This window comes from Opisthorchis viverrini, assembly GCF_000715545.1.
Source record: "Opisthorchis viverrini unplaced genomic scaffold opera_v5_201, whole genome shotgun sequence".
NCBI lineage: Eukaryota > Metazoa > Platyhelminthes > Trematoda > Opisthorchiida > Opisthorchiidae > Opisthorchis > Opisthorchis viverrini.
The window spans coordinates 417,605-434,624 of record NW_008751856.1 but is presented as its reverse complement, the minus strand read 5'-3'; the positions used below and the strand labels follow the sequence as shown (position 1 = coordinate 434,624).

At 47.1% G+C, this 17,020-nt stretch overlaps 1 protein-coding gene across 1 annotated transcript in view; it reads left to right on the top strand.

Moving 5' to 3' along the window:
* Positions 1 to 17,020, top strand: part of T265_08068 (hypothetical protein) — a gene marked incomplete at both ends in the record, with an annotated part of 38,572 nt that overhangs the window by 19,130 nt on the left and 2,422 nt on the right. The window contains 4 exons of the mRNA XM_009173763.1: positions 2,489 to 2,725; positions 9,375 to 9,449; positions 13,835 to 13,960; positions 14,912 to 15,071. Of these exons, the coding sequence (XP_009172027.1) occupies positions 2,489 to 2,725; positions 9,375 to 9,449; positions 13,835 to 13,960; positions 14,912 to 15,071 (598 nt within the window). The remainder of the gene's footprint in view (positions 1 to 2,488; positions 2,726 to 9,374; positions 9,450 to 13,834; positions 13,961 to 14,911; positions 15,072 to 17,020) is intronic.

The window sequence follows — 17,020 nt, the reverse complement described above, 5'->3', positions numbered from 1 at the left end:
TGAGTGTCGTTAGGCTTCTTGATTTCTTAAAATGTAGGGCCGTGTGTGTTGCTCAAGCCTGGTTGAATCCAGGGTGAGGTACTGGAAGTTGTGGAGCGGTTTACGTATCTTGGAAGTTGTATTAGTTCTGACTGTAGTGTGGCAGATTAGGTGAATGCACGAATCTGCAAGGCCCGGGCCGCGTTTGCTAACTTGAGACATCTATGGCGTCAGAATGGTTTATCCCTGAATCTGAAGGGACGAGTGTATCAAGCTACAGTACGGGCTGTTTTGTCGTTTGACTGTGAGACTTGGCCTATTCGAGCAGCGGAACTGAGACGTCTTCAGAGACAATCGTTGTCTCAGAACCATAGCCTGTGTGGGTTGGTGTCAGCAAACCCGTAACGAGGCAGTTGGATGGCGCGCTCTCAGTTGTGCAACGGGTACTTCCATTGAAGAATGTGTCCAGCACCAGAATCTGCGTTGGTTGGTACATGTGTTGCGTATGCCGAACCATCGTTTGCCGAGGAGAGTGCTGTTTTCCATGCCCAACTCGGAGTGGCGTAAACAGAGAGGTGGCCAACCCTTGACTTGACAGAGGAGTATGAAGGAGATCACGGGTAGCATGGGTGCTGTCGGTGCTACTCGCCTTCCAGGATGGGGACCGCGTGATCCTCACTACAAGACACTACAAGATATGCCTGCCAACCGATGTCAGTGGCGTTCTTGTTGTCAGTTTCTGTCCAGATCGCCTGAGTGAGTGTCTGGAGGTATAGACACCTTGGAATGATTGTGTTAAGTTAGAACTAAGTCCCTCCCTCATCCACCTTTATTCTTTTCTTCACGATAAGGCTTTCAAGTTAGTCATGGTTGTACGGCAGTGAAGCATCGGTGTTGAACACTGATGTGATGCTGTCTATGATGTTCATGGTGACATGCGCCACAAGCGGTAACTGAAAATCGGGTCCCCAGTACCATCAGCTGCGGGGATTGGGCCATGTGCTACACATGTGGAAACATGATCTGACGAAACTATAGTCGTTACCCGTGCCTCCTACAGAATAGTACAAACTGCGTGGTGGAAAACGTGTGACTGGGAGGAAGGATATGAGAAAGAGACCGCGAAGTTGACAGTCCCTTTTCCAGGATGCGCTAACCTGCAGACTGCGAGGAATAAAAGCGAGTCGATTTCAGTGGCGTTTGTCCTGTCAGTTGCTTTCCAAAATTCTGACGGTGTACTAACCTCGAAATGCGTCCGACAGGCGAGCACCAGGTTCCCCTTTCCTCCCTCGGTGATTGTATGGTAGTAGAGCGCCAGATGATAAGGGAAATCCGTGACTTGCTTTAACCAAATAAAGATGATTCGTGTATATCTTTGTAATCTACTACTCATAAGGTTGCTGAAAATCCGTCGACAGCCCACGATTGGTTTCGCCCTTTTTGTGGCTCATCAGGTAGGCGCAGTCTCCGGGTTTCCGTCAACCTTATTTTCTACTTGAAACCAAATTGCACGAAATTAGCGAATATACACTCCTTTGCAAACTAATTTGGTTCTTCGAGAGACTCAACTGTAACCCAGCTGAATCTCTCGTTTGTGACTGCGCCTACCTGATGAGCCCCAAGAAGGGCGAAACCGGTCGTGTGCTGTCGATGGATTTTCAGCAACCTAATAAGTAGTACATTGCAAATATACATGTATCCCGATATTTCAAATATCGTAGCGACTGAAACATGAGGTGGCCTGGTGTAGCACATTCAGTTGCCTGAGAACATCACAAACGAGAGATTCAGCTTTGTTCCAGGTGAGTCTCTCGAAAAACCAAATTAGTTTGCAAATGAGTGTATATTCGCCAAGGATGATTCGTTTTGACAGTAGCCTGTATAGCTGTTGTAGGTGTCGCCGTCCGCCCAATTCGGCGTTCAATTCTGATATTGTTGGCTAATTTTGTGTCCAACCTGTGGAAGAGTTTCTTAATAGAGTCGCCATCAACGTCATTGACAGCGACGCCAGATGTGATCATTGGTGCTTCACCGCCGTACAAACCTTATAGTGGAAGGAAGGGAGAAATGGGACGGGATTGGCCTACCAGAAGGTACCTACACAACTCTAACACGTAGTCCGACCATCTTGACAGAAGCTGACAGCATGATCACCACTGACTTCTGTTAGCCACATCATTCACTGTCCCTACTCAGGGACGGAGGGTCACGTGGACCCCAGCCAACAGCACTGACAGCGTTCTCCATCCCCTTCCACCGAGTAAAATTCCTTCCATATCTCGGATTCCGGGTAACCCTGAATTAGGTCCGTTCATCACGGTAGGTACGGCTCACTCATCCTAGCTTGTAGTGGTTGGTGAATTCTTTGATTGTAGAACCATGTGCTTCATTGAAGACCCGCGTTCTGATCAACTCATTGCTGTTTCCATCTCACTGCTAACAGAATGGGCTAAATTCGTTCCAAAATCCGTTCACTAACAGCACACAACTTTTTCACCAACTCTTTCAGCTTATCGGCCTCATTATTCTTGCCCAAGGCATATGGGTCGTGGTGGATAGCCGTTCCTTCTTCGAAACCCTGGCATTCTTCAGCAAGATGGACTCCAGTGTCCTGGAACTCTATGCCGACACAGAGTTTGTCCTGGCAGCCGGAGGCGTTCTGATAGGTATTGGCACAATCATGTTCCTGTTGAATATCATTGGATGTTGGGGAGTGGTCAGCGAGCACAGAGGCCTTCTAATCACAGTAAGCCTTTCGTTAGTTATCTATGAATATTGATAACGCTGTTCGTACATACGCCCCTTGCATTTCACTTTAGAATTCTATTCCTCTCTGACGATTCTCTGAGGGTTTCTGTTTAGTAGGTCCGTCTGAACATGAGCCGCCTTTTAGTGTCGTATGGGGAAGACCACTCCTTGGAACTTGTCCGTTCTGAATGCATCCGAACACCCAGCTTTCCTCGCATTTCGCTGAGCTCGAGATGGCTTGGTGTTTTCGGCGCGAAGGTCTATATTTTGAACGCAGCCTCGGCATCTTGGCTGCTCCTGTCCAAACTTGGACAACTTGGCAGTATCTTAGCCTCAGTGGTTCCTCCGGGTGACGGGACATCTAGACAGTGAAAGCGTGTTAGAACTGAACCCTCCTTCGGTTACTCAACTTGTTTCAAGTGGAAGGCATCTCAATCCGAGCAAGGATAGGTCTGATGGGGAGCCATCGGCCGAAGAACCTAGCCAACAAAGTCGCGGAGCAAAGCAGAGCGTTCCCAAGTCGTTGACTAACAATGCAACTCATAGCCCTCTGGGTCAAAGAAGGTTTCCCGGATTCACCAAGTCCCACCGCCTAAAACTCGCATATCAGCGAATGAGTCGGGCAATTTCACGTTCAGTTACCAGATGAACGGAGTTCCACACGTCACCCATACTGTCCTGTGTGTCCCGTGATAGTCAATTGAAGAAGCCCGCCGACTAGAAGTCCAGGACTACCCCGGATGGAGTCAACAATTTCAGCTATCCGCACACCCGTTTGCAGATCATAAATACATAATTAATGTAAAAAGAGGAGTCATTGCCTTTTTCAAGCTATTCTAGCCGGCCTGACTTGGTGTATGGAGGCCAGCCATCCCTAATAACCGAACGGATGTGTCACATGCAGGACACGGACCAATCGAAGGCAAGCGCTGATTGGTCAGAATGCCAGTCAATCCGGATCGACGTTTCTCGCACCCCAGTATTGGCCGAATGCCCGTTGCGCATCCAGAACGCGTCAGAATTTCCAGAAAGTTATTGCCGCCTACGCTATATATATATGTATATATATATATATGAAGCGCTGTACAATTGTTCCTGACTTGGTCTGGGGCGTTCGTATACCTTGTGCACCTTTGGTCGTTGTTTTGACGTGAATGCTAGCTTGGGAGGCTCAGACCGATAACTAAGCTGAGAAAAAGATTGTTACCACACTTGGTGCTTGCGGACACCTTCCGGAAAACGGTCTGACCGGCGGTACTTCTACTCTCTGCTCCCAACCAGTCTATTCGAACCAAGCCTTCTCGGGGACAATGGGTGCGGTTCCCCATCACGGTTTGGATAACCCTTAGCTGGAGTATTCCGCCTACTGGCCTCGCACCATCAAAATCACCGTTTGAGAATGACATTCACGCGGCAACGAGGTGACATATTCATGCCTGGAGCAAAGCTCATTCTCAGGTGACCAGTGTGAATGTATCATGGATGGGAGTCTGCTAGGAGCCGGTTGAGTTCGGCACAAACGTTGTATTGATCGAAGCGGTAAAGGGTTCGTTTTGGAACAGAACATTCTTACTAGTGATGAATGTATTTTTTCAATGAATCGTATGCAGTCTCATACATAAATAGCAGATGGTCCGCATATGTAATATATCAGTAATTATACAAGCGAGATGGTCCAAGTGGTTAGAGCGCGAATTTGCTGATCGGAAGGTCCGTGGTTGGAACCCGACCTCTGCCTCTTGACTTCCCTTGTCTATGCTTGGCTAACCTGGCAGTATCTCAACCGTCGTGCAACCTTCGGGTGGCATGGCAGCTAGGCACCGAAAAGGTGCTACAGCTGGACAATTTTTTATAAGCATACATTTGTACAAATATGCAAACGTCTTACTGACCGTATGCGTTCAAAGCGTGTAATTCGTCCAACGGACCGGTCCCTATTCGGTCTTTGGTTAAACGAAACCGTAGCGAATCAGGTACCTGTTGGAATGACACGGAAATTAGACACCAATATTTCCACATTCATATATACCAACCTAGTAACACTCATTGGATCTTGGATGGCGCCAGACAAACTGCATAATGCTTGTTTGTCCAGCTCGATTTCAAACGGTTCACCGAGGGCTTATTTATCGGATTGTCTGCGATCTGGTAATCGATGGTGAATCAATGTTCAGTGTTCCTTTGTTCCTTCCATGTTGGGCTAATAAAGGGAACCAGTGACCTTGCCTGCATCTGATGTCGTCCGTATCGACACCCCTGCTGTAGGCCTCTTCACAACGACTTGCCGTCTGTGGAGATCATTTTTGGTCGGTCCAGCCAACATTGAATAAGTTCGACTAAAGCATGCACATCTACAGACGTATCCCAACTCAGTGCTCGCTTGATGGAGGCATAAAACGAGCGCAAAAGTCTCTTTTCCAAGCCGGGATTTCACACAACGTACACAGGGCTCCCAGAGCCCACAGTCTTAAAGGGAACACTTTCATGTTGGTCCCCGTCAGCGGTCCTTGTGTTAGGGTGTTCAAGCCAGACTGCGATACTTAAGTGGATCTTAAGTGAATTAGTTGAACCACTAAGTCAGCTAGTGGAGCTCTAGGCTAACAACTTTTGAGTTCTATTCACAATCAGGCCCCAGTTACCAAGCCCAGTCCAAACTGGTTTCTTCAACAGCCCAAGAATTTCCGCAGCAGTTGCCGGTCATGCTTCAGGCTCCTGTGGAATTAGGTCGCTCATCGATCGCCACTTTGAGGATATTTACTGGTTCGTCATCCGACTTGTCAGACCATTGAAGCACGCATTTCAAAAATGGCAGTTTCTACTTGTCCACATGAGACTATCTGCGCACACCGAGCAAGGGCCGGTGGAGTGCTGGTGTAACGGAGATACTACTGATGGGGGAGCCACGCGAGTAGTATGTTTTTTCGTAAATCCGCTCCGGACTTCTGAGTGCCTGCACTTGCGACGGTTCGGATGCCAATCCATGTGGGTGAACCAGTATTCAACGGTGATACTACTGGTGGATAGGTATGGGAGTAGTAGGTTTTCTTCCTGCAAATTCGCTCTGCGTGTCTTGAAAAGGGAGATCTGTTGCGGAATTTATGGAGTCACTTTGTAGCACTTGCTTGGATTTGAGCAACAGTCAATGCATATCCAGAAAAGTTCAGGAAGAGGCGTTCAAAGAGAAAATGGATATTCAGTTTTTGTAACCAAGATGTATATGAGAGTTTTGCTCCCCTGTCCGATAGTCTGTCACTGTTCAGTCGGCATTTTCTAACAAATAACTCCGCAGCACAGGCCTTTCACTGGTAGCGCGGTCATGACCGAGGTGCAAGCACGAAGTGACACACTCTGTTACAGAGCTTCATTACTGGGGAATGACGAGACAAGTACCTCTGTTTTTTGTGTGACAACCAGATTGGGGCGAGACGGTCCAAGTGGTTGGAGCGCGAATTCACTGACCGGAAGGTCCGTGGTTCGAACCCGACCTCTGCCTCTCAACTTCCTCTGTCTAGGTTTGGGCTTCCTAGCAGTATCCCAGCCCTCGTACAACCCTCGGATGGCATGGCAGCTACGCACCCAAAATGGTGCTACAGCTGAACGGGGTTTGACAACCAGATTTATCATCATCGGCTCCGTGTTGACAATGTCCGCACCACTTGTGACGAAACGTTTTGGGCGAATCGCCAACCTTGGCGAACAAACCGACAGCCACCGGATCAACTACAAGTTAACAAATCCCAGCTACCAGTATTTTCGTATCCACGAATGTGGTAAACTACCTTTCAATAGAGAACGTCGACCAGAATAACATGATGTTAGATCTTCCTTGTGTGTGTCTCCGTCCAGCTTGTCGCGGGACCCCCCTACATGGAACATTCACAGACGTTCACCTGGGAGGGTGTATCTACGTTCGCCACTTTTTCATCTAACTGGCATGATAAAGCGCAGTGACGTAAGCGACCTACGAAAAAAATGTACTCGGTGACTTTTTCCCTTGATCTACTGGAGAGGTCTCTTAGGATGTACTTTCATAGTGTCAAGTAGATCCATCGAGGTTCACACTTTCCGTGGAGCTGGTGAAAGAAAGAAGGCCCTCGCTGTTATTTATTAGAAAATACCAATTGACCAGTTGCAGACTGTCAGTGTTGTGGAATTTAGGTAGCTCGGGTACGCTGCTTGGTTGTTGGTCTGTTCGCCGAGCTTGGTAGTTGGATTGCAAACGTTTCACCAATCGAGGTGACATCTTCAATGCACAGACGATGTCACCTCGATTGGTGATGAAACGTTTGCAATCCAACTGCCAAGCTCGGCGAACAGACAAACAACCAAGCAGTTACAGACTATTGGACAGGGAAGCAAAACTCTCATATGCATCTTGTTTACAAAACTGAATATTCATCTTCTCCTTGAACGCATGTTCCTGAACTTTCCTGGATATTCATTGACTGTTACTCAATCGCAAGCAAATGCTACAGAGCGACTCCACGAATTCCATAATAGATCTTACTTTTCAAGAGACGCCAAATGGATTTACGAGAAAACATGCTATTCGCATGCCCCCCATCAGTAGTACCACTCTTACACTGGTAGTCGTTTTACATACGACTCACCACTCCCCTTCGCCATTTCAGATTCTTCACGTCGGACAGTCCCGTCATAAATGAAATGTGCAATTATGTATGACTACTTCCCTTGGCCTTAAACTTGATTTTCACGTTTGAAGAAAAGTGCTCACTGGTTCTAAGGAGGGGGTCACGTGACATGGCATCTTTCAACTAGATGTACCACACCAAGGCCACCTCACGTTTCAGTCACAGCGAAATTCAAGGTAACACGGGATACTTCGCCGAAAACACCACATAAGGTGAATGGGAACTTTAGTCTGTTAGGTTCCACCAGATTTGAAACTACCTCAGGTGGGCTGATGGGGCCCCTTTTGGGAAGGAATAAAATCGGTGGACGTGTGACTTAACTAAACTTCTCCATACGTCTTTGAAGCCACTTTCATTCGGGAGGAACAAAACCTCCTCTATAATTCGAAGATCCCTCTAGCATCGCTGCCAATCCTCATGTGGTGTGATTTATGGACAATACCGGGTTCTCTCACCTGGGGTTGTATTAAATGTACTTCACACTTTCTGACTCAGGGTGAACACATTGGACCAGTTCGCCCATTTTGCCGCACAAAAATTGAGCACTCATAGGATGACAAGGTTCAAATCCTACGTGAAATCCAGGTATCCAACTCCACGACTACCTCTGACGCAGGGGTTTTCAGATTTTGAGGCTCGGCACCGATACCTGGCGGGGGGGGGGGTGCCACTAATCAGTATGCAAACGTTGTGGCCCGGGGCAACAGAGATCTACAAATTATTCCTAGATGAAAGTCTTCATTACTCCTGTGGTACTCTGTCTGTCTTTTACAGTAATGTCGGCTGATTCGATGCCAAAACGGAATTTTTCGTTCATCTATAATGAGTCCCTTCGACACTAGCCTGTGACATTCCAATAACCACGAGAAGTGCGGTAGACTAGGGGTTCATCATCATTATCATCATCATCGTCATCATCATCACCATCATCATCAATCGTGAAGCTGTTGTCTCGCTGCTGTACTGAGCTTCATGGTTGTTTGCGGAATCCGATCCTGTCGAGGAATACGCGCTTAGACAGATTAAGGTCCACAGTCAAGTTTCTTAACTGAAAAGCCTGACTGCAAGACAGCATCTGGGCCGCTAGCCTAATTACAAATTTCTTAAGGAACCATAATTTAACGCACAACCTGTGGGACCAGGTGTTTTGACCCGTAGTGGCCATCAAAATCTGTCCCACTGATTTATTTTCAGGAACTCTACAACGTCCATATACAAGGTGTCTCATAATAAACGCAAAAACAATACCCAAGTATAAACTTTAGTACCAATTTAAACATTTATTATTTTTTACTTGGACATACGTGCATTATGAAGGTTTGTTGTGAATTGACTTGCATTACAAAGGATGTTGAAATGACGCACCCCTTTCTTCTATAACAAGTTAGAGGCGGTATGAGATGTGAGACACATGTTTATCTTCTTCACGCATTACTCGTGCACACTCCTATTCTTGCTCATAACTCCATCAAGGTGGCGTCTCATAATACGATGCACGCTGGCGCGGGTAACGCCAGTCAACTGAGACACCTGAGTTATTGACGAAGATGTCATGGTGCTCTGGGACTGAAGTTGCTCGAGGGCATTCTGTACAATGGGTGCTCTTTCATCACTCAGAGAATTTATCCCTTTGCCAGGAACATCCAATACAGATCCAGTGGACTCAAATTTCGCAATCAAGCGTGTAATGGTCGACACGGTGAAAAGATCTTTGATGAGACCATGTTTGGCTTTGTAACCACGGAGTGCAGCGGTGGCGCTTTCACCAAGGGTATAATAGAGTTTCAAAATTCTAATGCGCGTACTGACATTCACCGTAGACAAAAAATGCCAGTACTTGCAAACAAAACATCCTTTATGTGGCTACTAATAATGGAAGATTTTGTCATCCTTTCTTTGATTGGCTACGTTTACTTACCGAATTAAATTTTGCGTTCATTATGGGACACCCTATGTTGAACGTGTTTTGTGAGTTCCCTATTCTCTTCCTTTCAGTACTCGACGTTCATGTCGTTCATCTTCGCCATCACAATCCTTGGCATCATTTTGCTGTTCGCTTTGAGCGGTGTGGTAAGTGTGTTTTTTTTGCTTCCAAGTTTCACTCGCACATGTGATTCCGCCCAGCCTGACCTTTGACCCGGCTAGTGCACCGATCGATTTGATCCAGTATGATGGTGTGTGACGGACGAGCACAATACTTGGTATGGTAGATTGACACAAAGATGCATGTATCTGCTAGCCGATAAGTAGTTCGACGCTGGCTGTCTGCGCTTCATCATCATCATCATCATCATCATCATCATCAGAGTTGCTGTTATCAGTAGACTGATTTGGACCGGGGGTGGGCGGGGTGATTCGTCATTATTTGAAAATCCGTTCAATACGAGCAGTTTGTGGATTATGCCGCTGGGACACCCACCGTGTACTTCCGGAAGCTCCAATTTCCTCCACGACTTTCACAAACCCATCTGACTGGCAAGTTGTAGTCACACAGTGATGCGACAACGTGGATGGTATGGAAACCGATGCGTGTTTAGTTGTAAACTTCACTCTTCTGACGCTCAAATTGCACGATGAATCCAATAGGCGAAGCGGTTGGTCTGCTGGCCCCCTCTCCTTTTCGTTGGTTTCAAATACACTTACCGATGTTACTCAACTTGTACGCAATTAAATTGCACGCAGTGTTAAGGAGTGAGAACACAGTCAGGGTGTGACAAGTGCTCGTTTCCATGGTTCGAGTCTCGAATTCGCTCGAACAGGATGGCGAGATGGACCAGTTGGTTAGAGCGCGACTTGTACGCAAATTGCACGCAGTGTTAAGGAGTGAGAACACAGTCAGGGTGTGACAAGTGCTCGTTTCCATGGTTCGAGTCTCGAATTCGCTCGCTCGGGATGGCGAGATGGACCAGTTGGTTAGAGCGCGACGTTACTGACCGGAAGGTCCGTGGTTCGAACTCGACTTTTGCCTCTCGGCTTCCCCTGTCTAGACTTGGGCAACCTGGCAGTATCCCAGCCCTCGTGCTTTCCTTGGGTGGCATGGCAGCTACGCCCCTTGAGTTGAGCGACACAACTTGACCCTTGTGAGGAATAGTTTCACCACGAGTACCAGCTTTATATGCATTCTGGTTTTGTAGGGTCGGACTATTGAACTTTGCGTTTGATCAAGACTGGAATGACTCTACAGCAGTGTATCTGAGGGGAAGCCACCTGAGAATAGGGTAATCTTACCTTTCGTGGAAAGCGGAATATCCTCGGCTCGGAGGTCCACAAGCCGTGCACCAGAGTGGCAAGCCACAAATCAACCACAGAGTTTGTACTGTCACTGGAGCACGATACCTCCAAATCTTTCCATTCCCCACCAAGACTAACCGCTACTGCCTCAAGATGAATTGTATGACTTCTGTCTAAGCTACCTCTGCTTTTTTTGCTGTTCGAATCTCGTGTTCGAAATCAAACCTACCGAAATATCTGGTCACTCCCAACACCACGCCAGAATGGTGGTAGCTCGGGTAGTGCACATGGTCGTTAGTTTGTTCGCCGAGCTGGGAAGTTTGACTGAAAACTTTTCATCGCAAATCGAAGTGACATCAGTGTTTTGAAGCGATGGGTCCCTCGACGAACACATAAATCTATATGGCTCTCCGGGCCCTTAGTGTCAGACGAGGGGTGCAGCGAAGATCTGAAAGGTCACTTCTGGACCACGTGACATATACCCTTTCAATCATGGTCGTAGATATGGAGACTTTAAGGGTTTCCGCATAATTTTCAAGGTTGAACAGATTTGTGGCTTCCTCATTGTGGATGAAATAACCCCCCGGGATCTTCAGCGTAATACAAACCTAAAAGCAGGTATCGAGAGGTCTTGGCGGTGGGTGGGCCTCACCGAAGAATTGATGTTTTGGCTAAACAGAATACGCACAGTTCAGACAACAGTGGTATACATGTGGAGGTTAAAAAGACTTTCGTGATCGATCGCAAAGGGTGTCTGGTCAGCGAAAGCCTCGTTAAATCAGAGTTCTGAACAGTTTTGATCCACAAAAGTGGGACGTTCATGTGTTTGTTCCAATCACACCAACCTGATATTCTTGTCTCTCATCTAGCTACACTTTTGTTGGCCGCGCAAAGCGATGGAGTTGTTGTCGTCACGTGACCCATGGGTGGCGAAAGTAGACTCTGAACAACTGTGAAAGTTGGTCGACAGATTTATCCTCACTGAGACTTTGAACATGAATGTCAATTCCGCATTTTTAGCGCATGACACCGGTGAATAGTTTTTTGTGTGTCAACAAGCCACTACAAGAGGGCGCGGAATGAAAGTGGACAAGATCAAGCTGAGTACTGTGGGTTCATCATGCCCTCATCGCTGCAGTCCGATTCTCCCTGCACATTATTGAAGACCCTGTACGACACTACAGAGAGCCCCTTCCGGTGGCGCGCATGCTACCAGTTCTCAGTTGGACTCCCCAGTCAGGTCTATCGGGTGTGGTGCGCTGCACTTATATCGACTGAAGTTGAGGCATCTTGACCTAAGATGATACTCAGACGCGTCTAATCTCATGCCCTTGAAAGTGCGGGCACAATCTCAGCAATTTTGTTGCTTGGCAACCTTTCGCTTTCGGCAAAAAGAAACCTTGGTTTTCTGAGAGTTTACTGAAGAAAATTCACTCTTTTCGCTCTGTATCTTGGCTTAATTCATCCCGGTTGCTTGATGGCTAGGAGCCTGCGTGCACAAGTGTAGAGTGCGTCCGTGGAGACTGGGATATACTGTGCACAATGACTTAAATAGCAGGCACAATTTATTAACCTTGACAAATTTGAAATTTAAATTTGAAACTGCACATCGCATGACGTTACAGTGTCCAAGTAAATTCTCAACTGCGAGCCGGTCTTTATACGCGGATGAAAACTGGTTCAAATCATGTAAGCTGCTCTTGCGTACATGCTACGTGCTTTGTGCCTCGCACGAGGACCACACACACCTCGTGAGTAAAACGGTTACGTAGGCTAACACTTGTAATAATGATAGCGCATGACAGTCGTTCAGAGTGTTGTACAGGGTAGATTTCTTCAGTAGCTTGGTTGCAATAACCCAACGTTTCACGTGCAATGCACACGTGATATTTCATTACCAAGCCTTTGGCAATCCTTCGTTGTCTTATTACAACTATCCCGCTGTTGTGAGGAGGGTCTGGCCTTCAACCACTATCATAACCCTGTAAATGAAGCATCAGTTTTGCCTAATCTCCTGATTTCGCTATAGAGTGACGCTCGTTCAGCGTTCGCGTACTAAAAGACACCCGAATATGTTGGCCTGGATGGGGTCTCAGATACTATTCTTTCGTTGCAGCTTCAAAGCTATTTCTTCCTCCTTTCATTGGTGTGTTTTTTTAGCCCCGAGCTACTTTCGACACATTGGTAAATTTACTGCGGGCTGGTTTCGGCTCCAATCAACTACTAACACTTGAAAGTAGTGCTAATCGAAATAATAATCGATAATGTGTGTGACGCCCGTCACCGGAAGAATACACGAGGGCTGAGATACTTCCAGGTTGCCCAAGTCTGGACAGAAACAGTCGAGATGTCCGGGGTTGGGTTCAAATCGCGGACCTCAATCACCAAAATTGCGCGACAACCGCTGAGCAAAAAACGGGACAAAATAACTCAGAGTCTTGGCCCACTCTTGTTAGCAAACGTAGACATGAGGCACGGTGAGGCTTGGGATGGTGGTTTTGTTTGAATATAGCACAACCGAAAAGGCCACAGTAACAGCGCTGAGAGACACCGCCTGTCGGTCAGCGAGCTGACGACGGTTCACAGGCACCCTTCGTCATTGGCTCTTCTCCACTCCGAAGCGGGTTTTCTCGCACCTGATACATGTTCTTAGACTCCCCATTTCAACACCTTCGTTTTCGTCATGATTACCATTTTACGTAGTTCAAACTCAACCCCGGACATCCTAACTACTGCAGCTTGGGCGGGCTGGCAATATCTTACTCCTCGAGCTTCTCTCAGGCAGTATGACAGCACCAACAATGTGTAAACACCCGTCTATTCAGTGTTGCTTAGTTTGCTGAGTCCGTCGGCGTCTCGTGATGTGTGTAGGTCACCTCTTTCCAGCGTTTGAACCCCTGTTTGACTATGGAAGCCACATTCACCCAACCGTGATTTCTCCAGACTAACCCACCTACTATGTGTAGGCCACCTCTCTCCAGCGTTTGAACGCCTGTTTGACTATGGAAACCACATTCACCCATCCGTGATTTCTCCAGACTAACCCACCCACTTGCATGGTTCAGTGAGCACTTGAAAGCAAGGAGTGTATTCGCATTTTGTGTGTGTGTGTGTGCACGTGACCTGACCTTCGTTACTCGTTCAAATTTCAGTGGCAAGCCGAGAGTGTATTCGCATTTTGTGTGTGCATGTGACCTGACCTCCGTTACTCGTTCAAATTTCAGTGGCAAGCCGCCGTGAATACGACCGTTTCACAACTGTTTTCGACAAATTATGTTGGTACACTCGGCGCCCACGAGGTTTCCGCCTACGACCCGTTCTCGCTTGCCATAGACGCAGTTATGATCACGGTGAGTTGATGGTTCCACCAGTCAGTGGAACAAATCGGTGTCCGACCACTCACAATTGCCAATTACTCACGCACAATGACAGTTTTGCTTTTTTGTTGACACTGCCTCATCTCCGATAGTTTTGGTTTCCTGTAAGCACGTGGTTTAAACGCTCTGTGCATACTCTGCGGGGGTGGGCGGTCACAGTGAGTAGTCAGATACAAGGCACCGACGTTATTTTTGCCGCCCAATGATCAAGGATGTGGTAGAGAAGACAGACAACCTTCTAGAATGGTTATACTGGGCTCTCGGTCCGGAGAAAACATGGTCGATGTCATTTCCAGACGTCCTTGATTAAATTTGGAAAAAGAGCAAAGGAACCTTCCCGAGAAATACACTCATTTGCAACTCGATTTGATTTTCACGAGAGACTCAAGTGAAACTCTCGTTTATGATATTCTACAACTGAATGTGGGTTCAAGTAGAACATGAGGTTGATGGAAACTCGGGGACTGCGCCTACCTGATGAGGCCCAAGAAGGGCGAAACTGGTCGTCGGCTGACGAAGAGTTTTCAGCAACCTTGTGAGTAGTTTACTTCATGAAAAGCAAACGAACCTCTTAGGGGAGCGGCTGCTAGGAATCAAAAATACTTCACTGGTATAAACCACTGGCCGAATCCCAGTGGTCGGGAGTTAGGACCACCGGTATTTCTTGCAGATTCTTCACCTTCGGAGAGTGCACTTTCCATTGTAACTGAATTAAATGTTAGGGGCCGTAGTGAACTTCAACAAGTTTACTCATCATCTAAAGGTTATCCCTCCTGGATGCCGTCTAGAGTACCTCTGTGGCGTTAGTACTCGGATAAGCTTCACTGAGTCCCACGATGCTCCGGGAATGGCCAACACAGTACTAGTTCTGCACACCAGCCACTATCCTCGCCTAATTCTGCACTTGGTTGCACCACGTTTCAGTTCAAATGTTGCGGAATCAACGGTCCAGATGACTTCTCTTCTTCGGCTACTGCAAAGGCTTGGTTTGCTAATGGACGAAAATTCAAAGAACTCATCGATGACGCCGTTGCCCTGCCCGCTGCTTGCTGCCGCTACACAAACACCTCGTTCTTTGCCAATCGTAAGTCACTCCCAACATTTTCTATGTCATACTACTTGAGTTCCCCGCCATTCTCTCAGGGTCTTTTTGGCTCTGTAACAGAAGAAACCATTGTGCTGATTACTAACCGATCGATTTATTGATTGGTTGATATCTATTTGACACACAAGAAAGCCCTCGCCGAAAGTTTACTATGCCTGGAGAGAGAGAGTGCCAAACAAATCAATTCTAGGAGCGCAGTGTGTGACTTCGAAAATGGACACATGTTGACCGGAAGTACTACTCATGTCCTGTCCAATGCGTCGGAGTTACGTTCTTCTATCGTCTACATGTGGACAGGGAAACCACTTCTGGGCACATGCATTCAAGAAGGAACCAGTATTGGTGGTCAACTTCTTCATCACCATCATCATCGTCGTCATCGTCATCATCGTCACCATCATCATCATCGGAGACCGGAACATCTTTGTTGACAGTGACGCTCTAGTCCCGTTAGACCGCAACGTTAAGTTACTTACGCTTAAAGCCTTAAATTGAGCTGCAAGACTTTAAATAAGCTTTAGGTGAGCTCAAGATTCGTAAACTTATTGATTGGAAGGTCCGACCCGACCTTTGCATCTCGACTTTTCCCGTCAAGGCCTGGGCAAACTGGCATTATACGGGTCCATGTACTTCCTTTGAGGAGCCTGAACGCTGGATGCTACAGCTGGAACAAAGATAGAAGGGGGACAGAAGAGTGTGGGCGAGAGAAGGACCTGGTACTCGCCTACCACAAGCGTTCCTAGGTTCCTACAACTCCAAAAGCTCAATCTGTCAGTGTTGAAAGAACGGCACTGACAATTTACTCCGATGTCTTGAGCAAAAATCAAGTGGAGATCACAAGGACCCCATCCTAGAAGGCAGATTGCTCCATAACCACCCAACCAGACCTTTCATTATCTCTTTTACACCATTCCAACACCACCTTGCAGTTTGCTCCATTCTCAAGGTAGCGTAGAGAACAACACTCGTCTCAGTGTGTGGACAATGTTCTCGCACGCGTAGCACATGGCCACCGCGATTGGTGCTTCTTGATTTTTCCTGTTGCATAGAACAATACAGTCCTAATGCTTCTTGATTTTTCCTGTTGCATAGTACAATACAGCCCTTACTGTAGCCTGGTACACATGTACCTGATGAGTTTGTGCGAATCATACTCGTTCTTTATCACCATAAGTGTTAGAGCATGCTTAGTGAGGGAAATCTGAAGTCACAGACTGGCTTGGTGAGTGTTCATCTTCAAGATTGGTCGCTGATCTGTTCACCGTGTTTGACATTTGACTGGAACACGTTTTTTCGTTCCCACACAAGGCGCAGAATCGGCAGGCGATCAGGTGCAAAGTGGTCGCTTCGGACCCGTTAGATATCATTGGTTCAAATCTCAGTCAGCCAATTACAACAACTTTGTGGATTCATGGTTTAGAAAGAAAACGGTATTTTAAATCAGTACTTTCAAGTACGAAATAGCAATTGGTTCGTTCGGCTTCTTGGGGAAGTAAAACACTGGGGTTTCGGCCTAAACTGAGTTATTTGCTAATGTTAGCAGCGATCGATAGGCGCATAATTATTGATTGTAACGTACATGTATGTGATTGACCGAATTCGAGGAGCATTATTTTAAGCGTGTCATGATCATGTGACTCGTGACAGTTCGCCAGTGGAGCTCACTAACTTCTGGATTCCATCAATCTGTGCGAACAAACTGTCATTGAGGTTGAGCACCATCATTTGAAGAGGCATACCAGACAGTTCGGTGCATCACGCAGCACTGGGTGCGTTCGAAATCATGCAAACGATTCAAACGAGGTCAAATGTTTGCCGGGGCTCCAAAACTGCATCAGATAAGTGCACTTGAGCGATTGAGAAGGAATGTGCACGAGGCGCTGTCGTGTCTTGAGGGAGATTTCAGTAATACCTCGGGGGGGGGGGAG